The following is a 23,705-nucleotide window of genomic DNA, read 5'->3' as shown; positions in this document are numbered from 1 at the left end:
TGGCACTCCACTTGTCACTCTTTTCCAGGATGAAGAAGACGCATTGATGCAATCTCCTGGAGGGGTTTGAGGGGACCCACTCACCATAGTTTATCCTACAGCCAGAGAGCACACTGAACTCCACCGATGATGCATCCAAAGCAAACTTGCCCAACATCACAAACTTGAAGTACTGATGGGGTTTCTCGGGGTTAACCTGGCATGATGTCAGTTGTAGTTAATGCACAACCTTATGCATTTTGTACAATTGACTTTTTCAAATTTCCCGGGCAACGCCGAGTACCCAAGGTAGTAAATCTATAATTTCCAGCAATCCCATGCTGGGAATACATAAATGGGGAGGTGCAGAGCGAGCGAATCATAAGTGCGCCTCCACCTCCTCCTCCTCTCCAAAGAGCTGGGCGGCCCTTTGCAAGCAAGGACTCTGCTTGGCTCTGCTCTGTGTTCCCTCCCTCCTTCCTTCCCCAGGAGGCCCAAAGGCCGCCCTACATCCGGCCCCCCAAACAGACCCGCCTCCCTGGGACTGCATTGGAAGAAGCCACGCGCAAACTTTGAGCGTCAGATGGCAGCCAGGTGCCTCCGGGGGCTGGGGGCCTGGGCTGGCACCTCCTTGCCCTCCTGGGGCTGCAGCAGGGCGTCCCACGCGGGGTCTGCAGCCGCCCCGCAGCGGGAGTACGACGCCGTCGTGATTGGGGCAGGTGGGTCTGGGAGGCATTGTCAGGAAGGGCCCACCCGGATAACGGCATGCCAGGCGTATTGCAACTACTAAAGCCCTTATAGATTAGACCGGCTGTTAGGAATTGTGGGAGTTGACGTCCAAAACTCCTGGAGGGCAAACGTTTGCCCATACCTATTACACAAGCCAACACAAATCAAACATTTTGTAATCTTCAGAAATGAGATTTCTTCGTTTAGGTAAAGGTTTTCCCTTGACATTAAGTCCAGTCGTGTCCGACTCTAGGGGTTGGTGCCCATCTCCATTTCTGAGCCGAAGAGCTGGCGTTGTCCATAGACACCTCCAAGGTCATGTGGGTGGCATGACTGCATGGAGCTCCATTACCTTCCTGCCAGAGCAGTACCTATTGATCTACTCACAATTGCATGTTTTCGAACTGCTAGTTTGACAGAAACTGGGGCTAACAGGGGGTGCTCATTCCACTCCCCGGATTCGAACCTGTGACCTTTCAGTCCGCAAGTTCAGCAGCTCAGCACTTTAACACACTGCGCCATCGGGGGCTCTCAGAAATGAGAGTAGCACAGTTTATTTTTATGCTGATTTTTATGCTGATTTTAACTACAGTAGAGTCTCACTTATCCAACACTCGCTTATCCAACGTTCTGGATTATCCAACGCATTTTTGTAGCCAATGTTTTCAATACATCGTGATATTTTGGTGCTAAATTCGCAAATACAGTAATTACTACATAGCATTACTGCGCATTGAACTACATTTTCTGTCAAATTTGTTGTATAACATGATGTTTTGGTGCTTAATTTGTAAAATCATAACCTAATTTGATGTTTAATAGGTTTTTCCTCAACCCCTCCTTATTATCCCACATATTTGCTTATCCAACATTCTGCCGGCCCGTTTATGTTGGATAAGTGAGACTCTACTGTATGTCTTTATTTTTTCCCATCGAGTCAACTTTTAAAAATATTACAAAATGGTATATGACAGCGGAATGCTGTAAAGTCTGCACATTTTGCATCATATTCATGTAACACAAGTCAACAAGTATCTTTCTTCAGATATAATTTTAGGTCATTTTTGCGCTGAATTCAGATCTGTGTTTATTTTTTCTCCATCACATGTAGTTTTTGTGATGAGGCGAATCGAACAATTAATGCATTTATGCATTGATACCAATAGAATCTAATTGATACCAATGCATAAATGCATTAATTATTTGATTAGCCTCATCGCAGAAACTGCACATGATGGAGACAAAATAATCACAGATCTGAATTCATAGAATCGTAGAGTTGGAATAGACCTCACGGGCCATCCAGTCCAACCCCCTGCAAGAAGCAGGAAAATCTCATTCAGCGCAAAAAAAAACCCCCTCTTAAGAATGACTTAAAATTATATCTGAAGAAAAATACTTGTTGGCTTGTGTTATAGATCTACGAGTCCTATAGTTCCATAGCAATGGACCACTGCGCTTAAAGTAGGGTCACGTTGCACTGATTCTACAGTGTAGATGTACCCTTCTTGCTCTGCAAAAGCTTATGCTGCCAACTTCATATTTAATCTCTAAAGTGCTGCAAGATTCCTTGCCATATTAATGTTCAAGACAAATGCGTGCCTTTGAATTCTGTTAGTGTTTTTTTATTCATCTACTTTATTTTTATCTCACCTTTCTCCCAATATAGGGACTTAAGGTAGATTTAAAGAAATATGACACAATCAAATTAAAGCAACGCAAATTCATTTAGATGAGTATAAAAAGATTAAAGGATATACTTAAACTCTTTGTATTATTAAACATGTTACAGTGTAGGTGAACCCTATGAAGAGGAGGAAGATCAGGACTATTTGTAGGTACATTGGGGCCCCTTTTACACTGCCATATAAAATCCAGATTATCTGCTTTGAACTGGGTTATCTAGCAGTGTAGGCAGGGCCTGAGTTAGAGATCACAGCTTGGAAAGTTACGGTATTTTCTGGGTTCCCAGGATTTCCTTGCCAGCATGGGCATTGATGTGGACACTAACCGCTAGTGGAGTTCACAGTACTCTGTTATAGCACTATTTTTCTAATTTAACTGCCATGGCAACATCATACAGTATCCTGGAATTTGCTATTTGGGGAAGAATTTAAAATCCTTAGCCAGAAAGCTATTGGGGCCCCTTCTACACTGCCATGTAATCCAAATTATCAAATCAGACAACACAGATGATCTCCTTTAAACTAGATTATCTGAGTCCACACTGCCATATAATCCAATTCAGAGCAGATAATCTGGATTTTGTATGACAGTGTAGAAAGGACTAGGGTCTCAATAAACGTTAAACCTCAAAATTTTGCAGAAAACTTCCACAGTAGTTAAAGTGGAATAAGGTGCTGCAACTCAGAGGCTTGTTGACCAAGGGCCCCTCTATGAAGCCACTATACTTGACTATTTAATGCAGTTTGAAGCACGTTGTCGTGAGAAAGAAATCCCTTGACATGCATCAGTACTCTGGTTTGTGTAATCACAGCAGGCCTCAAACTGATTCCAGGGCTTCCTGTGTAATCATCTGCAGAGTAAACCACTTTCTTTAATACTGGTTTGAAATTGGTTTAAGAGGTCGATGCTCAAGGTACCTCAACTGAGACTTCTTGTCCATAGGTAGAGTCTCTTATGCTTTGTCTGTCTGTTTGCAGGACACAATGGACTGGTGGCTGTGAGTATATGCAGGGTTCCAGGAGGAGGTGACACGCTCGACATTTCATCCTTCATGGGAGGGGTTTCATGTCCCTGAGGCTCGTAGTGGGGGTGGGATTCCAATCCTCAGTATGGAGTGTCACAATAATAAACCTCCCCAACAATAACCCTGATAGAGTAGCAGGTGGGACTGTTCAAAGGTGAGCTGGCAACACTCTACATCTCTAGGCTGCCTACTTGCAAAAGGGAGGATTGAAGACTGCAGTGCTGGAGAGAAGGCATATTGTGGGGGGTGCTGCTGTCACGGAGGAGATTATCCCAGGTAAGAGATTGTATCTGAAATTGATTCCCCCCCCCCCCCCCCAGCCCAGTATGTGCTCTCTACCTTTTGGCCCACCGGATGCAACTTGTCCTGCAGGTTTTCATTTCTCCAGAGCTTCTTACCTGCTCAGCCTCCTAAGACCCCAGATTTATGAAGAGCTGGAGTTGAAGGTATGAACTATATGCTGAAGGATGCGTAAAGAGCAGTAGGGATTGTACAGATCCCACCTGGTATCTAGCAATTTTATTCTGTTATTTTTGGTAGCATCAATAAAGCCTTTGCCATATTCTCTGCCTACATGCTTTTCAACCTGTTTAGTTTCCAAATTTATCAGTCTCTTTTGACTGAACTTTTTTTCTTATTAACAGCCACCATCCTCAAGCCAGGCACTGTGACCTGCTTTGATGAGTATCCCATTTGTCAAAAAGAGGCAGACTAGCAGATCATAGGCTTATGAAGGTGAGGTTATTAGTTTAGAGTGGGGAAATAAACAGCATACCAATGCATATATACTTTATATCCAGTGAAGCTTATGTTGGGCGAGTGGGCTTATTAACAAAAGACCCTCCCCATAAATGTATAGCAGAGGAACTTATTAGCAGCAGCATGACCCAGCAAAAGTGATAAAAAGAACAAAAACAAACAGACCAGTGTTATCTCTTCTTTAGGAGGCTTTTCTTTGTAGCAAAATAATATGGTTGCAATATTTACAAAAATAAGGTTTCCATAACACAAATAAAGTTATTTATAGTTCCTTCTTTGCTTCTACGCAGGGCTTCTTTCTTATGCAGATACTCTCACAGAGCCTCCTCTCATACCAAACTTAGACAGGAGCTTTACACATAAGGCCTTCAACCTGGGCCTTCTCTCACTTTGAGGCCTTCTCACACTGAGGCTTACTAAACTACAGGCACACCTGCTTATATTGAACTACAGCTTTTGCTGAGTCATTGCATCCATTTAACCCTTTCAGTGCTTGACTCACAATTAACTTTGTGCCTAGTTAATTTTTAATATTTCTGACATCTTAGGTAAAGGTAAAGGTTTCCCCTGACATTAAGTCCAGTCATGTCTGACTCTGGGGGTTGGTGCTCATCTCCATTTCTAAGCCGAAGAGCCGGCGTTGTCTGTGGACACCTCCAAGGTCATGTGGCCGGCATGACTGCATGAAGCACCGTTACCTTCCCGCCGGAGCGGTACCTATTGATCTACTCACATTGGCATGTTTTCGAACTGCTAGGTTGGCAGAAGCTGAAGCTAACAGCGGGCGCTCACTCCCCTCCCGGGATTTGAACCTGGGACCTTTCGGTCTGCAAGTTTAGCAGCTCAGTGCTTTAACATACTTCGCCACCAGGGCTCCTGACAGCTTAGGCCCAGGTATATGTGTTTAGGATTACAACCTTGATTGGCTGATGACAGACTTTATAAAATTCTAAATTATGCAGACAGAGATTTTTCTCCCTCTTTATTTCTTAAAATATTAGAAGAGTCACTCCAAGACCAGTGTGAGCAAAATCATCTCATGAAGGTTCATAGGAAGCTTTCCCTTTAAATCCAAAGACTGGGGATAGGGCCTGCCTAGTGCATGTATGTCATATAATCAGGCCTAGCAACCATGTTGTTTTGTGTCTTGCAGAGACATGGCTTACAAGTGCTGCCTCGTGACCCTTATTCCTTCACCCCGTTGCTGGAGGACGGCCAGGGTGGGAGACCTCCTCGTTCACTGTTGCTGGGAAACAACATGGCTGAGACTCAGAAACAGATTGCTCAGTTCTCTGCAAAGGATGCCCAGGTATCGTGGGTAACATGTCTTTGAAAACAGGAGAGTAACAGAACCCAGGGGTGCTGCTCCCAGTGTGTGTTGTAGGCCTGTGATAATAGTTTCCTTACCAAAATGGTGCTTCGCAGGAAGTCTGAAGTCAGGGCTGCAAATAGAACAAAATGCATCCGTTTCCTCATTCCTTTCTCTTTAAAGGCCTTTCCCAAATATGAGGCTTTCATGAGCCGCTTGGTGTCAGCCATAGATCCTCTGCTCGATACCTGTCCTGTGGACGTAGCTGTGCTCAGCCAAGGCTCCCTGTTTCAACGGCTCAAAGCCTTGCAAGGACTACGAACCCTAATCCATGCAGGTAAGAGGGAAGCACATATCTTTTGTTCTGGCTGGCTTTAAATCAAGACGAATACTTACCTAAGTGTTTCTCCAGTGGCCTTTGGATATGTATTTATGGGTAACTTAACTTCTGGTTCTGTTATATAGGCATTATTTCTTAGCTTCTGCATCTGAGTTCCATTCTTTACACTCATGAGTCCTTTGCTATCTAAGGGCCCTTCCACACAACCATATATAACCCAGAATATCAAGGCAGAAAATTCCACAATATCTTCTTTGAACTGGGATTTCTGAGGCCACACTGCCATATATTCCAGTTCAAAGCAGATAATGTGGGATTTTATTCAACTATGTGGAAGGGGCCTAAAACAGGCATGGGAACCATTAGATCCACGTGTTTGCCACCCAGTGTGCTCAATTTCTCCTTAAACTGCATCCCATTTCCTTAGCCCAATCCCTTTTCTCCAGCAGCTCATCTGGACTTAGGAGAGATAGTGCTCATCTGGTTTGACTGTCTCTCCAGGCTGACCTGGAGTTTCAGTTCTACACAGCAATTGTGAGATGATTAAAAGGAGTATGTCTCCCTTTTTGATGTTTGAGTGAACCAGCCCCTGGTGGCACAGTGGGTTAAACACTTCTGCTGGCAGGACTGATGACATGAAAGTTGGGTTGCTGACCTGAAGGTTGCCGGTTCGAATCCAACCCTGGGGGAGCGTGGATGAGCTCCCTCTATCAGCTCTAGCTCCATGCGGGGACATGAGAGAAGCCTCCTACAAGGATAGCAAAAACATCAAAACATCCAGGCATCCCCTTGGCAACATCCTTGCAGATGGACAATTTTCTCACATCAGAAGCGATGTGCAGTTTCTCAAGTCGCTCCTGACACACACAAAAATACCTGACACCATTTTTTTTCTCAACAGGCTTTATCCTGGGCAAAGATCTTCCCCAATATTATGAAGTCCTCACAGCCCCCATTTCTAAAGTAAGTGCTTCATCACTTATCAAGATGGATTCTGGTCTTTCAGTGTCTGGCTTTGGATAGATGTGTCATCCCATTTTGTAGAAACAGCTGTAAGATCAGTTCTGTAAACATTTTCCTTAAGTTACCAGCAAACCCAGCTCATCCATGCTGCTATGCCAGTGAATGTGTCATTCCCCAACCTCTTAAAAAGATGACAGGCAATCAGAACCAGCAGGAGATTGACCGGGCATTTTTGATTTCAAGAGAGAAAAAGTTTATTTTGAAATAACTAAATCTACAAAAAGGGCCATGGTGGTGCAGCAGGTTAAACTGCTGAGCTGCAGAACTTGCTGACCTAGAGGTTGGTGGTTCGAATCCTCGGACCAGGGTGAACTCCCAAGATCTCCAGCTTCTGCCAACCTAGCAGTTCGAAAACATGCAAATGTGAGTAGAACAATAGGTACTGCTCCAGTGGGAAAATAACAGCGCTTCATGCAGTCATGCTGGCTACATGACCTAGGAGGCGTCTAAGGATAACGCCGGCTCTCAGCTTAGAAATGGAGATGAGCACCAACCCTCAAAGTCCGACATGACTAGACTTAATGTCAAGGGGAAACCTTTACCTTTAAATCTACAAAAGTAAAAGAAAAAACACAGATCTGTAGGTGCCATGCATGGGAAAAAAGCAATGGTGCAATAAAAATTATTTTTACAGGACCTCTCAAATGTTAATCAAACATAATTTCTTTCAACTGATCGGATAAACTAACATGGTTTTCTATCATTTTCTATCCCATTGCTTTATTCTTCTGGAATGTGTAGCTCATTAAATGTATCTTGTGTTTTTTGTCTTCTTCTTCTGCTGTAACATGCAAGGCCGTTTTCACTAATTGGTCAAAGAGAGGGCAGCTATCTTTGGTCAAACTGACCTTTTGCAAAACTGATGTACATGTGTATATAGATGCCAACAAAAATGACGGCGGAGGATGTTCTCAAATGTGTGGGTGAGGGCAATGAATTGCTAAGTCCCTTCAGCACTATCATACAGAACCTGCTTTCTATGCCCCTTCTTGCAGATTTTGGATTTCTGGTTTGAGTCGGAGCCCTTGAAAGCAACACTGGCAACAGATGCTGTGATTGGTGCCATGGCTAGTCCCCACACACCTGGTAGTGGGTAAGGACACTGTCTGGGGCACAAAGCTTTCCATTATCTTTGCCATTCTGCAACCCTGAACTGGGAAATTTTTAGATGTCAACTGCTAGAAGCCCAACCAGCATTGCCAATGGTAAAATAGTGTTTGGAGTTGTAGTCTAAAACAATTGTCGACCCAGTTAAGCATCCCTTGTCCCTTTCCCCTTTTGTTTGTCCTCTGTCTTATCTGCATAGATCCACGTGTGGACTTTGCAAAATGGAAGCAGGGATTTTCAGTGTGTTATACCAGCCATAAGAATTTCCTATTTTGTTGCTGTTCTTGTTGCTTTTAATGTTTTGAAGCTCTTGTCAGATAAAAACTGTGGCCTATTAAATAGTGCCCTAAGTATCATCATGAATTATACCTTATGAAGATGAGGCAAGCCTGCCCAACTGCATTTATTTAATTTATTTATTTACAGCATTTATATTCCACCCTTCTCACCCCGAAGGGGACTCAGGGCGGGTCACATTACACATATAGGCAAACATTCAATGCCTTTTAACATAGAACAAAGATAAGACAAACATGGCTCCGAGTGGGCCTCGAACTCATGACCTCCTGGTCAGAGTGATTCATTGCAGTGATTCATTGCAGCTGCTCTCCAACCTGCGCCACAGCCCGAGCATGAATTTGTAGAATTTGCCCTAGAGATTCTCCAAATATCCGTGTGCTGTGGGAACTTTCAGCTTTGCTAACAGTATTTCCTTATCTAATCCTTCATCTCTCTTTTAGGTATGTGCTGCTGCACCATGTAATGGGTCAGATAGAGGGTTGGCAGGGAGCCTGGGGCTATGTGACTGGTGGCATGGGAGCACTTTCCCAGGCCTTGGCCCGTGCTGCAACTGAGCTTGGGGCTGAGATCTTCACTGAGAAGGTGAGTGGATCAGTCCTCAGCACAGACAGTTTAATGTGAAAAGGGCACAGACTTAGAATCCTTTACTTTAAAAGTAACTTTTAAACATTACTTGGCACTCTTCATAAAAAGTAACTCTGTGGCTTGTTAGTCATAGGTTATGTTTAGTTAATTCTTATTATTTTTAAAAGTATTAAAAAAACAAAAATGGCTGCCACTACTACCTCACATGACTACCCATCCAAAGCAATATTTTGGGAATTACCAGTAAACGTTATTCTTGACGATTTCCCAGATAACAGCATTATCAGATCAGTTGACTGGAGTACATTTCCCTTCAGCAAAAGAAAGTACTGCATCCTAAATGATGAACATAATGTTCTTCAAGTACAGAGACCCCTTGGTATCCACTAGGACAGCCCCCATGGATACCCAAATTAGTTGTCAAGCCCTATTATACAATGATGTAGTAAAATAGTGTTCTTTATATAAAATAGCAAAATCAAAAAATTGCATTTTGAAATGTTTTTAATACAATATTTTCAAACTTTGGGTAGTTGAGTCTGTAGATGCAGCATCCATTGATCTTGAGAACCAACTGTAAATTAGACACCAAATTCTGCCTATATCCTCATGAAGACAAATAATAATATTCTCTCACCATAGCCTTTTAGCTGTGCTAGTCCCGCTTCCAGCTATTGGTGTCACTAATATTTTGGGGGAAATTGAGTGGTTGAAACAGAGGTTATGGTTAGTACCTCTGATGTCTTCTCAACGGGAGCAGGTAGGATTGTCATTTTCTTCAAACTCAGGCTGGTCCTGGCTATATGAGAAGTCTTATGCTTGACCCAACAGAAAGTTGCTCAGATTCTTCAGAGTTCTGATGGAAAGGTGCGAGGTGTTTGCCTCAAGGACGGAACTGAAGTGAAGAGCCGCCTAGTGCTCTCCAATGCATCTCCACAACTCACCTTTTTAGAATTGACCCCTCAGGTAAGCTGTGCTCTTTTTGTCTGTATAGAAAGTGCACAGGAAGACACTTTTGAGAGGTCTAAATCTGCACTCTGTTGTAATCCATTCCTTCCCTACAAAGGAGTAAAATGTCAAGAGGTTGCAAAGAATTTGGAGGTCTCTTTGTTCTCAGATTCTGAAGGGACCCTGAAAAAGGACAGGGGCCAAGATTTGCCAGGAAAAGATTTGCCAGCAACTCATATGTTGCTGTCCTAGTGTGCTGGATGTTGTGCTGAAAGACTAGAATATAGAGATGACTGTTGCCCTAGGTTTCACAGCTTTTCTTCCTCCCTTGATCCTTTTATGTCAAGATCCAACAGAAAGAGCCTGGAACCTTCTGCATGCAAAGCTTATAGTCTGTCTTTGAGTTATAGCAAACCCCCCCCCCCCCATTGTTATTCTTGCTCCAGTTGGGTCATTTGTCTATGTCAAAACTGTTCTCTCTCCCTCCCCATCCTAATCCATAGTGTCCTGAATTGCAAACATTGAGCTGACATTCAAGAAACACATTTATATGTATGTAGGGTGGACTTTGATTACCAGACATGAAAAGTGCATGTTTGGATGCATTCATAGTATGTATAAGGTATCTTCTGTATGGGTGATGGATGGATGACAGTGTGTTGTTGAAGGCTTTCATGGCCGGAACCACTGGGTTGCTGTGAGTTTTCCTGGCTGTATGGCCATGTTCCAGAAGCATTCTCTCCTTACGTTTCGCCCACATCTATGGCAGGCATCTTCAGATGTGTGAGATGTATTGGAAACTAAGCAAGGGAGATTTATATATCTGTGGAAGGCCCTGGGTGGGAGAAACAATTCCTGTTCTGTTGGAGGAAAGTGTGAATGTTGTAACTAATCACCTTGATTGGCATGTAATGGCTACTCAACAGGAAAGAGGAAACCATGAAAGTGAACAAAATCTGGCTACTGGTATTTAAAAAAACTCTAAAATCAGGACTATAAATAAAGAATAACACTCTGAAAACAGGAATTCCAAATATGAAACAGTCAGGGCCAGCTAACACCTCCCAACAAAAGATTCCCCCAGGCAGGGAACAGGCAGGCTTCCTTGGAACATGGCCATATAGCCTGGAAACCTCACAGCAACCCGGATGGATGACAGTTGACAACCAGAGAGGCTTTCTAAAATGTGTAATGGCAAATGTTGGAAATGTAAACACAGTGTTAGGATAATCATATTTGATGGTCTTCTGGAAAGACCCAGAAATATTGGCCTCAGAAACATTTCATGGTGGAAACGTTGCTAAGTTTACACTTAGGCGCAATGGGTTAAACCCTTGTGCTACTGAACTGCTGACCTGAAGGTTGGTAGTTTGAATCCACGAGACAAGGTGAGCTCCCATCTGTCAGCCCAGTTCCTGCCAACCTTGCAGTTCACAAACATGAAAATGTGATTAGATAAATAAGTACTGCTTCAGTAGAAAAGGGCAAAGAGAGTCTTCAAAGCAATCTTGCTGACCACAAGACCAGGAGGTGACATCACAGGCTCTTCATCTTGAAAATGAAGAAACAGCACCCCCCAGAGCCAGAGATGAGCACGGCCTACAGAAGCTGGAAATGAAAGGAGAAGCCTTGCCTTTGTTTGTGTTTGTGTGTCTCATGTGATTGTAAAGGCATTTAATGTTTCCCTATGTATGTAAATGCTGTAATTCGCTCTGAGTCCCCTAGGGGGGAAGGGCGGGATATAAATAAAGTGTATTTATTTATTTATTATTTATGATGAGACCAGGATTTTATTTGTTGGGAATGCTAGATGATCATCTAGAGAGAAAAAATAGGAGAATACTACAATATATGATGAGTGTCACAAACATTATATATGCTCAGAGATAGAAGGAACCAATTATTCCAACACAAGAATATAGGCCAATGATATTCTTTAAAATAGCAGAAATGGGTAAATTGGCAATGTTTATTAAGGAGAAAGTGTTTACTAACCTAAGACAGATTTGGAACTTTTTATTACCTTTTCACAAAAACGACAGGACATTTATCAATGTTGGGATGCATGAATTAACAGAGAGCTGCCTAAAATAGAAGAGTAATTATGCTGTTGTTTAAAGGTAGTAGACTATTAAATGATAACAACCATCAGAGTGACAGTGGGAATTTTTTTAGTTTTTGTAATAGTTGTTAGTTGAAGTGTACTGTTGTGTAATTTTGGTAGTTTTATATATCTAAAATGCCTGTTAGTGTATTTTATTTTGTCCCCTTCATATTTCAAAAATATCTTCTCTATGAGACAAGGCATAAAAGAGAGAGGGAGAGAATTTAATCTTTAGTTTGCTTCCAGGCTCTTTCCATTCTCTTATCTCTTGCTCTTCTTTCTAGGATTTTCTACCTGCAGAATTTGTCCAGAGAATCTCCCAGTTTGACACACGCTCTCCAGTCACCAAGATCAATGGTGAGTATTGCAGGATGGTTAAATGGCCATAAAATTCCCCACAAAGGTATCTGTTGGCTCATAAGTTTCCATGGCCTTGCAAACAGTCAATAAAGGAAGAGGCACCATGTGGGTTTTAAAAGGTAATGTTTGAATCTACCCTGAGCCACAGTAAAGGTTTTATGATTGGTTTGTGCTTAGTTAAAGGAAAGAAAATCACAAACATATGTAGCAGGAAAAAGTGAAAAATCTTTAAACATTCTCATAGAATATGGCAGATGCAAGAAAAGTGAAGTATCGTATGTGGCCGGCAGAGGGAACAGAGAAATTATTAATGAATTTTATTAAAACGGATTTAGAGGATTCAGATGTGTGAAGTATAGAATCCACACTTAAGCCGGTGCCTATATCGAAACCAGTTAAGATGGTTTATACAAAAGGTGTAGGACAATGTACTTCCCTCCTTCTTTCCCTCCGCTTTAGCATTTTGTACATTTGTCCCAGAAAAAAGGAACTCTGGAAATACTAAAAACTGGGTTGCTGTGAGTTTTCCGGGCTGTATGGCCATGTTCCAGAAGCATTCTCTCCTGATGTTTCACCCACATCTATGGTAGGCATCATCAGAAGTTGTGGGGTGTGTTGGAAACTAGGCAAGTGGGGTTTATATATCTGTGGAAAGTCCAGAGTGGGAGAAAGAACTCTTGTCTGTTTGAGGCAAGTCTGAATGGTCCAGTTGGCCACCTTGATTAGCATTAAATGGCCTTGCAGCTTCAAAGTCTGGCTGCTTCCTGCCTTGGGGATTCCTTTATTGGGAAGTGTTAGCTGGTCCTGATTGTTTCCTGTCTGGATTTCCCCTCTCTTCTAAGTGTTGTTCTTTATTTACTGTCCTGATTTTAGATTTTTTTAAAATACTGATAGCCAGATTTTGTTCATTTTCATGGTTTCACCTCCCAACTGCATCATACAATTGGTCTATATTTCTCAGTTTTGCCAACACTGATTCATAGCAGTTTTCCAGGTTTCAGGCTAGAGTTTTCTCCAGTTCTATCTAGAGACAATGAATCCAGTCCTTCCACAAGCAATGTCTCTACTGTTCCATTGAACTATAACTCTTTCCTTATACTCTGCTCTCTGAATCTCCCCCGTCCACCTAAGTATCTTATGTAAGTTTTCCAAAAATGGAGTATTGATGCAAACCTATTCTCCTTTCACCCAGCCATATTGCTTGCTTGGCATTAGGACTAGCTGCATATCAAATAAGGACAAAGGTGCATACACTCAGATTAGCCCACTTGCATGATCTTCCCAATAGCTGTACCATCTGGCTCTAAAGAAATGCTAAATTGGTGCAATTAAATCCATATGCTTCCTAATAACTTGGATGTGAAAAGTATGATCTGTGACTGTGACGCAGAGACTAAGATGCAGGCAGGCTGTGCTTTATTTGGTGGCCTCACCTTGTGCAGCTTGTCTCCGCAGTGGCTGTAGACCGGTTGCCCAATTTCCTAGCGGCTCCAAACAGCAGTGATGGCCGCCCTTCACCTCATCACCAAAGCTCCATTCACCTCAATTGCGAAGACATACAAACTGTGCACCAGGCCTTTGAGGATGCCTGCCAAGGGAGGCCATCTTGCCGGTAAGTACAAACAGGTAGAAGAGGAGATGCTTTATTGCAGGAGCGTCAGACTCATTTTCATTGAGGCTTGCATCAGTCTTATGGTTGCCTTCCAAGGGCTGTAGAATCCATGTACGGAGAATCCATGGGTACAGGGGGTCTATTTCTTTTACATAGTGGCTGGTGCTCCTTAGTTTTAACCGAATTTGGATCCGTGGATGTTATTGAATGACATCTCTCATCACTTTTGATTATCTGCCATGTGGACTGGGGATAATGGGAATTGAACCTAATAGCACTTGTGGCTCTGAGGTTGGGCGAAAGGTTAAAAGACATTTTAAAGTCACAACATACCCTGTGCTGGTACGGCTGTACCAGAAGCTCCAACTTTATTTTCTTGCTGCTAATGTTTGCAGTCATAAGACAGGCCGCCTGTCAATCATCATTAAGTTTGGTTCTGCCCCTTGTTCAGGGCTCTGGGAGGGAGAGAACATATAGTTATCCCAAGCCAATTGCCCGTCCCCTGAGGACAAGATTGAAAAGCCAACAGTTTATTAAGGAAACCTTGAAGTGTTATTTGACTCCTAGAAGATTTATTATTTGTTCATCAATAAAGACTTTGTTATTTCATTAAAGACTCAAAAGGCCATCCTTTTCAAGGAAATCCTCAAGAACCTCTCTTTAGGCGCCCTGGCTTCCCGCTGGGCATAAAGTATACGTCCTATACTAAAGACAACAGTTACAGGCTCAGCGCGTGACAGAACATACCCACCACCCTTGTAACTAAATTCAAACAGCACTATCCTGACTAAACAGCGCAAACTTCAGCCTTCCAGATGTTACTATATCACAACTCCCCATCTGCTCTAGTCTCGATAGCTAATGAGGAATACAGAAGTTGTAATTCAGCATCTGGTGGGCCACATTAAATAATATAGTGGGCTGAATTATTCCCACATTCCTTGAGTTTGATGCATGTTCTTTAGAGTCTGCCCTATCTTGGTCTCAGAGCAAGAGGAGCCAAAGAAAGAAGTAGAGTGGCTTAAAGCTTTTGCCTGTGGAATAGTATATCTACAATAGATATGAACAGGCCATAGTCCCTTGGTTCTGCTGAGCAGCTTTCCTATAGCTTTCAGGCAGCGATGGGCACCTAAATATGCATTGACCTGAACTATCAATTTCCCTTCAATGTAAAAAGAAAGACTGGGTGTATTACATCATGCACTTAAATCAAGAATGTACAACCTGCAGCATTAGGTTGCTGCCTTGTTGCTTTTGTTTTGAAGAGTAAAACGTGTGTATTTCTCTTATTCTCGTATCTTTCGGTATGTGTAGTTTTTTTGTGTGTATGTGTGCTTTCCAGTCCTCTAGGAAAAACAGAATGTACTGTCAGGGTCTAAAGTTAGTGAGCTGCTGACTTGAAGTAGAAATGATCATAATATAAATAAGATGAGATGGGAGAGCAGGCATCAGTAAAATCTTGTGCTTTCCAGGGACTTTTCAATTGAGGACTAAGCAGAATAATTGCAAGCCAGCCACCTAGGGGTCCATCCAAACGATAATGTCTGCACTACACTTATTCCAGAGGCTGACGATTGGCAGACATTATAGTCACTATGGATGGACTACATTAGCAGACCCATGGACCAGATTTTTGCACATGCCAGTCCCAAAAATAGGAGGAAATGAAAAAATAGAAAAAATAAAAACAAATAAACAAATTGACTTATTCTACCATTCTGTGGTTTTCGTTTGTTTGGCTTTGGTTTGTGGGGCTTTTTTCAGGCTTATTTCTCCAACAGCTTTTCCTGGAAACATTGAATAATAGAAAAATGTCATTTTTGCCTAGGGGTGGGTTTATTTTAATTTTTTTGGCACCACAAATGCATTGGGAGCTCTTGGAAGGAAACATGGATTGAAGGATACATTCAGTCTGTGGTTGGCACTTTTCCTTGCACTGGTCTCTAGTGTTTAAAATTAAAATATTTTTCTCCTTCTCTTTCTTTATATAAACGTATATGTGTATCTTTTTTTTCTCCTGATCATTGTATTGAACTCATATATCAGAATTGTTTAGAGTAGTTTCTCTCCCTATTGTCAGAGCCCAGACCCAGACCAGCTATAAAAAGACAGAGCATGTAAAACTGACCAGTGCAGAATCCCAAATTGTTCACACAGGTATCACTTTGCAGTATTCCTAGTCTCAAGCCTTTAGCATGATACAATCCTGGCCTAATGAGATAAAGCCCATCTTCCAGCAAAAAACAAATGGATACTGTCAAGTTCACATCTGGTATATTTATAATCCTGTGGATGCTTTGGGAAATTCTGTTTCACGAGTAGACAGATATACATAGTTTAATCCATTATTTTAGTCTTGTGAGTCTGGCAGACTTTTGCTCCTAGGATGAGTGTAGTGAAACATTTGACTGTGCCTCCTGCACTGTTGATTATTTGCAACAATTCTGCATGATATTCCATTACAAACTGTGTGCAAGAACAAAAGATTTTGCTAGTGTCTCTTCTCTGTGCTTTCTCCCTTTCATTAGTATCATTTATTCAGCACTTTTACGTGCACAATATAATTTACAGTCCCTCCCGTAATTCACCTTGACACGCAACCTGCTACAGTATAAATTGCACAGAAAGGAAATTAATAGTCCAAGTAAAATGTACATAGGATTTGCTTCTTAGGTATTAAGGATTCTGTTTCCAAAAGCATGATGTTACATAATGGACGAAATCCTGTTGGTGATATGTGCTAGGATAACCTGAGGTATCAACAGAAGGCTGAGAGGGGACATGATAGCTATGTTTAAATATTTGAAAGGATGTGACCTTAAGGAGGGGGCAGACTTGTGTACTGCCTCTCTGGAGACTAGGACACAGAGCAATGGATTCAAATTGCCAGAAAAAAAGATTCCACCTAAACATTAGAAAGAACTTCCTGATGGTAAAGCTATTTGACATTGGAATATGCTGCCAGTGCTTAAAATCCTTCTCTAGAGGTTTTTAAGCAGAGCCTGGATGGTCATCTGTCGGGGGTGCTTTGATTCTGTGTTTCTGTATGGCAGGAGATTGGACTGGATGGCCCTTGTGGTCTCTTTCAGCTCTATGATTCTAACATTAATACATCATTGTGTGTTATGCAAGAAGCTATCCAGTGCCATCTTGCATAATGCCTTTGCCCCAGGTACACAAAATAGATGGACAGCTCCTAGGCATAGCTTCAGGCATTAACCATTGATTAGCCACTGGGGTATACCCAAGCAGCATCCAGCTGTCCTTGGAGAAGGACTAGACTTCCTTCCCATGGCTACTGCTGTAGCTTCACTAATGAGAATTTATGTTCTGCCAACAGTTTATTAGGTCCTGACCCTTATATCCCCAGTCCCATACTTTGTTCGCTGGGCTACATCTGTCCTCATAACTGCAAATACATGATTCATTTCTCAAGGTTTACCATATTAGTTTTATGGCAGTATTAAGGAAACTTTAATTTCCAGATGATCTGGGCTTCAGTGCTCAGAAATCCTGATGCTCTCACCAACATTAAGGGATGGTGGGAGTTGTAGGTTTGGAAAACTAAAGCTTATCAATCCCTATTTTATGAAAATAGCAAATGCGATCTGGAATAATTGTTACAGCATGGGCCTGGAATAACTGTTACAACTATTACAATTGTTTCTGATCAGGATAGTGCATCTCCCCATTCCAAACAATAGTCACCCTTCCATTTCCATGGACCATACTCAGTCCTCATGAGGGAGAGTTTTAATAACAACAACAACAATAATAACAACAACAACTTTATTTTTGTATCCTACCCCATCTCCCCGAGAGGACTCAAGGTGGCTTACACAGGGACTAAGCCCAATGACATACAATAAAATACAACAATATAAAATGCATAACAATCACAACAAATTAATATATCAACAGCTTAATAAAAGCATGGCCATTGAACAGATGCAATATCATAGCAATTCAGTCCTCGATCTTGGAAGAGAAGAATAAAATTATAATTGTGCAATGTATTAGGAGAACTAATCGCAAATGTCTGTGATAAGGTGCAGAAGACTAGGATGTAGAGTCAGGTAGGGACTCAATCAACTGTTCATCTCAGTCGAAGGTAGCTTGAAAAGGAGGAAATTTTTCCTCTTTACATGGTAATGGAGATTGCCCTAAGTATTTTAGTTGTTTTGCAAATTTTGACATGATCTGGAAATGTCTCCTTTTTGTGTAAGAAGCTGCCATTTTGCTTTCATGAAGATGGACATTCTAATAACTGGTTGAGTTTCTTATTCATAATGTTGCTCAGTAGGTTTCTGTAGGTTTAGCATGTGAGAAGGGCAGTGTTACCCTGTTGTGTTATCTCTTTACTTTATTTGAGTCTCCCAAAAAGTTGTTCCCAGGCTTTTGGCCACCTTCCCTTCTTATTTCAAAATGCCAGGAGAATTATAATAAAAAATAACATGTTATTAATGTCAGACTAAGAACTATTACATTGAGGTTGTTCTGAACCAGCTATACCTAACCTGGCATTCTCCAGATTGGACCATAACCACCATCACTCCCTGCCTGGCTCGGTCATGGCAGTTGTATGTTAACACTGGAGGGTGGCAGGGTGAATAAATCTGGATCATTGACCCCATTAACAGGCCAGCTGTAAGTGTCATTCTTGCTCTTCTAGGCCCATGATTGAACTGTGCATTCCATCTGCCCTGGACCCAACTCTGGCTCCCCAAGGTTGCCATGTGGTCTCACTCTTTACTCAATACACCCCCTATACCCTGGCTGGAGGGAAGCAATGGGATCAACAGGAGAGTGATGACTATGCTGACCAAGGTATGACTATTTGACTGAGGATGTAAGAGTCTTTTACAGCATTTGGAAGGGGGAAATTCTTGAACTTTCAGGAAGGCCATCTAGCATTCTATGTATTCAGAAAGAACCATTGGTATACTTACATGACCCTGCTTAAGGTTGGTTAGAATCAGAATCTTATAGAAGGATTTAATGAGGATATGTGCATATTTTTAGTCTTCGTGATTCCAGAATGTTTGAATTCCCGCAGGATGTTTCAGCCTAGAATGGAAATCAAATGTTGGGGCATCTTAGGTAAATGATATTTGATCTCAATTCTCATTATCTCTTCTTCGGGAATATCTCTTCCGCTTACAGTATTTGATTGTATTGAAGCCTACGCACCTGGGTTCAAAGCCTCGGTCATCGGTAGGGATGTTTTAACACCTCCAGATCTTGAACGGATCTTTGGTTTACCTGGTGGGGTAAGTATTTGTTGAGGATCATTATCCATAGACCCTTCTAGTTTGGCATAGTGCCCTACAAAGCCCTTGTACTGCAACCTCGCAGAAGCATCTGATGGCTGATTTGATAAGTCCAGCCAGGTAATTTTTCACTCTCCTCCTCTTCCACAGTGAAATAGTATTGTGAACTGGCCCTGGGTGCTAAAAATTATCATGTCTTAGAACTCAGACATTGCAAATGATCTTTATACTTGAAGTATAAACTCATCTACCACTCCAGTGCACACACTTGCTTTATACAGGCAATCCCCAAGTTACGAACAAGATAGGTTCTGTAGGTTTGTTCTTAAGTTGATTAAGTATAACTGTAACCAAATCTATCTATTTGTCTATCTATCTCTCTTTGGTTAGCACAGGGAAGGGTTAACACCCCTGTGGTGTTTAATTTGCTGTCTGTGCTCCTGTCCAGAAGATTTCACCTCACTTTCTGTCCCTATGATAATTGGATTTTGCAAAATTTGGCTTATTGTGGAAGCTAGGATTGGTGATAAAAGCTTCAGCAGAGACACTGAGTGATAACTCTTTCAGGAGTGAAATTCCCTTCTGAGGGGTAGATTTCTCTCACTTCTTGTTATCTTGTCCCATTCTTAACTATGAGTCTTTGTAAGTTGGATGTTTGTAACTCTGGGACCACCTGTATTGGACTCTGTATGGGGCCCACTGTTTTCAGAGAGATCTGTTATTTCTGCCTTTTTTCTTTCAGAATATATTTCATGGAGCCATGTCTTTAGACCAGCTGTATTTTGCCCGGCCAGTGCCCTCTTACTCTGGCTATCGGTCTCCTGTCCAAGGTCTCTACCTCTGTGGAAGTGGAGCTCATCCCGGTATGTGCCTTGTATGCGCAGCATAGGAGGCTAGATAGGATGTGTTCCAACAAAAAAAAAGCAAAACCAGACCGAAAGTAAAGGGAATTGAAAGAGAGCCCAGAAACATGGCAGTGTTGCTGGTCCAAAGCTTGTCTCAAAGTCAAGAGTGGATAGTAATAATAATATACTTTATTTATATTCTGCTTTATCTCCCCGAGCAGACTCAGGGCAGATTGAAGAACACAATATGGCAAGCATTCAATGCCGTTATACAATTAACAAGGACAAACAATACGCAGACAGAGATAAAGGCATTTCCCATCTTATTTCTGGCATCTTGGAGGTTATGTTCGACTCCAGCCACTCGCTCCATCTGCCATGCCAAGGAGCTTTGTCGTCCTTAGACTTCCAATCGATGTCCGTAAGGATACCGTTATTATCTCCCTGCTAAAAGCAGTACCTATTTATCTACTTACATTTCTGCTTTTGATATGCTAGGTGGGTGGGGAGCTTGGGCTAACGGCGGATGCTCACCCCGACCCGGACTTGAATTGCTGACCTTTCAATTGGCAGGACGTTTCTGCAGCTAGCAGTTTAGCTGGCTGAACTATGCCCAGCTGGGTGTAAAATGTTGAGTATATCGTGCTCTCAGTACAAAAAGGAGAGTGGGAAGAAAAAAAGAAAGTGGTAGCACTTTTCAGACTGATTTGTTTTTATTTTAGAATGGGATTCCATTGATATAAACCCACCTCTTTAGATGCAGAGCAGAGTGATATTAAGGCCTCAGATATAAAGCATATTATACACTTGTGGGACTGGAACTGTGTAATTGGATCGAGAAAGATGTACCATAAATCATGAGCCTTGCCTTATCTCCCAGGAATATGTTCCCATGTGCTCTGTCATCTGGATTCATGGCTGCAGATGCAGTCAAGCTGCCTACTCTATTCTTTCATTGTCTCAATTTCCTTTCTAGGAGGAGGAGTCATGGGTGCTCCGGGTCGCAATGCTGCCAGGACAGCCCTGGAGGATTTCAAGAACGTATGAGCCAATAGGAACTTATTTTGCTGCTGTGACTCAGAATAAGAGACCTAACCAGTTTGCAAACTAATCATTCCAGCAAATTGGGCAGGGGGACACCCTCTGGAAGCAAATCTGCAGTGAAGCATCTTTAAACCTGGTTTGAGAGAGACTTCGCAAAGATTGCCACCCTCAAAACTGGTTGTTCCCAACATGCCATGGTTAGGGAATGTTGCTGGTCAGTGTTCTTGCAGTCATACCCAAACATGCTATACAAGAACATTGATGAGAACAAAACCAACCTTTTTTTGTTTTGTTTCCAACTTATGACAACTTTTTTATCATGGGCCTTTTTTTTAGCAAGATTTATTCAGGGGGAGATTGCATTTCCCTTGCACTGAGACTGAGAGAATGTGAATCGCCAAGGTTAACCAGTGGGTTTCCACGGCTGAATCCTGGTCACCAGAGTCCTAGTTCCAATGCTCAAACCATCGCACCATGTTGGATCTCAAACCAGCTTTACAAATCAGCTCACAGACTGTTTTGTGCTATACTATTCTGCTTTCTTATTGGTGCTTTTTGTTGGGTTTCATCCCTGGACTGCACAAGATTTTATGTCACCAGGTTTCTAGTCCTCAATGAGTAGCTAGACTATAGACAGGGCTAAGCTGAGGGATTCCTTTCCCCATATTCCTATGCATGTTTTCCTTTATGGTTTTGCCTTTTGTCTTTATTGCTAGCCACTGTCTCCTCCCCCTTTGATGATGTAGTAATGGAATTTCTGTTAGGGAACTTCCTCTTAAATTTAAACTGCCCTGGGTTGACCATGTGGTCTCCACCATTTTAGGGTCTCTTCTGTTTTTCCTTTCTCCCTGTGAGGACAAACGTTTTGCCTCTCTCTAGGCAAAATGTAGCTGCATGGATATTTTTTTACCTTTTACCTTCTTTAGAATATGAGACTTAGTAAGCTAGTTAGATCCAAGACCTTTCTATCAAGAATGTATTTCTTTTTACTCTAATAAATATTTTTGAGCCAATCCTAAACCATCCTAGGGATTAAGAAGCTTTTCCTTTACACCAAACATAAGTTTCTGCTGCTACTCCTGTTACTCTGCTATATTTTGGTGGAATTGCCCCAACTGAGGGTTATTTTTGAGCCTAACAGCTCAGATTCCCCAACACTCTTGATTTCTAAACAACCTTCCATTTTCTCCTTGGGCTAGTTGGAAGATAAAATCTATTCTTCCTTCTGAGGGAAGTAGAGATGAAAGTCTGGACAGTTAGGTTAGATCAGTGCTTCTCAACCGTTGGTCCTCCAGGTGTTTTGGTCTTCACCTCCCACAATTCCCAACAGCTGGGATTTCTGGGAGTTGAAGTCCAGAACACCTGGAGGACCAAAGGTTGGGAACGACTGGATTAGAGCCTGTTAGATCCTGTCCCTTGACCAGGAGTATCAAGACCTGCTGGATTCAGGGTTTCAGAAAAGGTCTTACAGCATCAGGATATCTTCCAGAAGTCTCAGCTGTGCTGAATTTATGTGGCAGAGCGTCTTAATAATTTCTATGCATCAACTTGTTAAAGCAAGAGGGAGCAGAGAGCAGCTGTCCAGATGTTGAACTGCAACTCTCAGCATTCATTATCAGCTATACAGTTGGAGGTTGCACTTTACCCCCATGCTTGTCTTATAACATAGGCATTTGAGAACTATGGCTCTGAAAGCTAAACAACTTGCTCTCTATCTCTCTGAAAATAAGCTTAATGTCTAGACGTTACATGGTCTCTGGGAGCTCAGAAACAGAGCCAAGTTTTGACAATATCACCTTAGCGAAGGGACTAGGACAGTCTGCTGCCATTCATGCCATCTGACCTTGTGCTCCCTATCCAAAGCTAGCCATGCCTGGCTGAGCTCCGGTCCAAAAGAGCCATATTTCTCACTAGCAAAGAGCAGCTGCTTGCAAACACCTTTCTGCGCCCTGACTGCAAATCCAGCCTAGAGGTGGCTGCAAGCCAGCTGCCCACTCTGGCAGGGCGCCTGTTGTGTTTTGCAGGAAGAGGCGTCCGATTCACAAATCAGTTGAGCCGGCATTCTTGGCTTCTGTCCAGTTCCATTCCATTGAAACCAGTGGAAATAAATCAGCTTAAATCTAAATACCCAACTTTAATTGGCACATGGACTGCAGCCAAAAGAGTGTCAACGCAGTAAGGGAAATCAATAACTAACTTTCCTCCATAGCGATGATGGATTGATTTCATGTGAAGAAATGATTGCAAAATCATTGCAGGCTATATACTTAGAAAATATGTATCAAAGATTAAAGAGTTTTTTAAAACCGAAAACCTGATTATCCTTTGTAACCACGTTTCTTCCCTTTTGTCAGGATCTCATCAACCATTATGTTTTAGAATGGAAAATCAAGCAAACAATATTGCTGGTAACTGTGGTTTTGTAGCTGGGATTGCCCACAATTTCAGGGTGCTCATCCCCAAATACCATTGCTGAGCAATATCCATACATTTCAATGTGGCCTGCCTGAGAACCTGGCATAAAATTCAATTGAAATAAATGGTGCTTGTGTGCAGCAGTAGCTGGCGGACTTTTCCAAGGAGAAGAAAATTATCTAGTGCTGACAAGCTTCTAGGTTTTATGTAAAGCTATTCAATTAAAGTCATAAAAGTAGACATCTGAATGTTTCCTTTGAAGAAGC

General features: G+C 42.1%; 1 protein-coding gene across 2 annotated transcripts; it reads left to right on the top strand.

The window, feature by feature from the left end:
- Positions 1 to 463: 463 nt before the first annotated feature.
- pyroxd2 (pyridine nucleotide-disulphide oxidoreductase domain 2) lies at positions 464 to 23,337 on the top strand. Of its 2 annotated transcripts, XM_008106512.3 has the most exons (16): positions 464 to 698; positions 3,372 to 3,391; positions 3,601 to 3,694; positions 3,791 to 3,864; positions 5,331 to 5,486; positions 5,670 to 5,823; positions 6,728 to 6,789; positions 7,845 to 7,942; positions 8,697 to 8,838; positions 9,673 to 9,807; positions 12,178 to 12,250; positions 13,709 to 13,865; positions 18,538 to 18,692; positions 19,029 to 19,135; positions 19,878 to 19,998; positions 20,957 to 23,337. In XM_008106512.3, the coding sequence occupies exons 1-16, from the start codon at positions 563 to 565 to the stop codon at positions 21,025 to 21,027; spliced, it is 1,755 nt and encodes a 584-aa protein (XP_008104719.2). In that variant the 5' UTR covers positions 464 to 562; the 3' UTR covers positions 21,028 to 23,337. The 2 variants fall into 2 exon arrangements, with proteins under 2 accessions (XP_008104719.2, XP_008104720.1); XM_008106513.2 differs by lacking the exons at positions 464 to 698; positions 3,372 to 3,391 and adding an exon at positions 4,063 to 4,153 and having other exon boundaries at positions 3,420 to 3,694.
- Positions 23,338 to 23,705: the final 368 nt, after the last annotated feature.

Source organism: Anolis carolinensis, chromosome 3 (genome assembly GCF_035594765.1).
Source record: "Anolis carolinensis isolate JA03-04 chromosome 3, rAnoCar3.1.pri, whole genome shotgun sequence".
NCBI classification, from domain to species: Eukaryota; Metazoa; Chordata; class Lepidosauria; order Squamata; family Dactyloidae; genus Anolis; species Anolis carolinensis.
The sequence above is the reverse complement of the archived record's forward strand: the minus strand, read 5'-3'. Positions and strand labels throughout refer to the sequence as shown.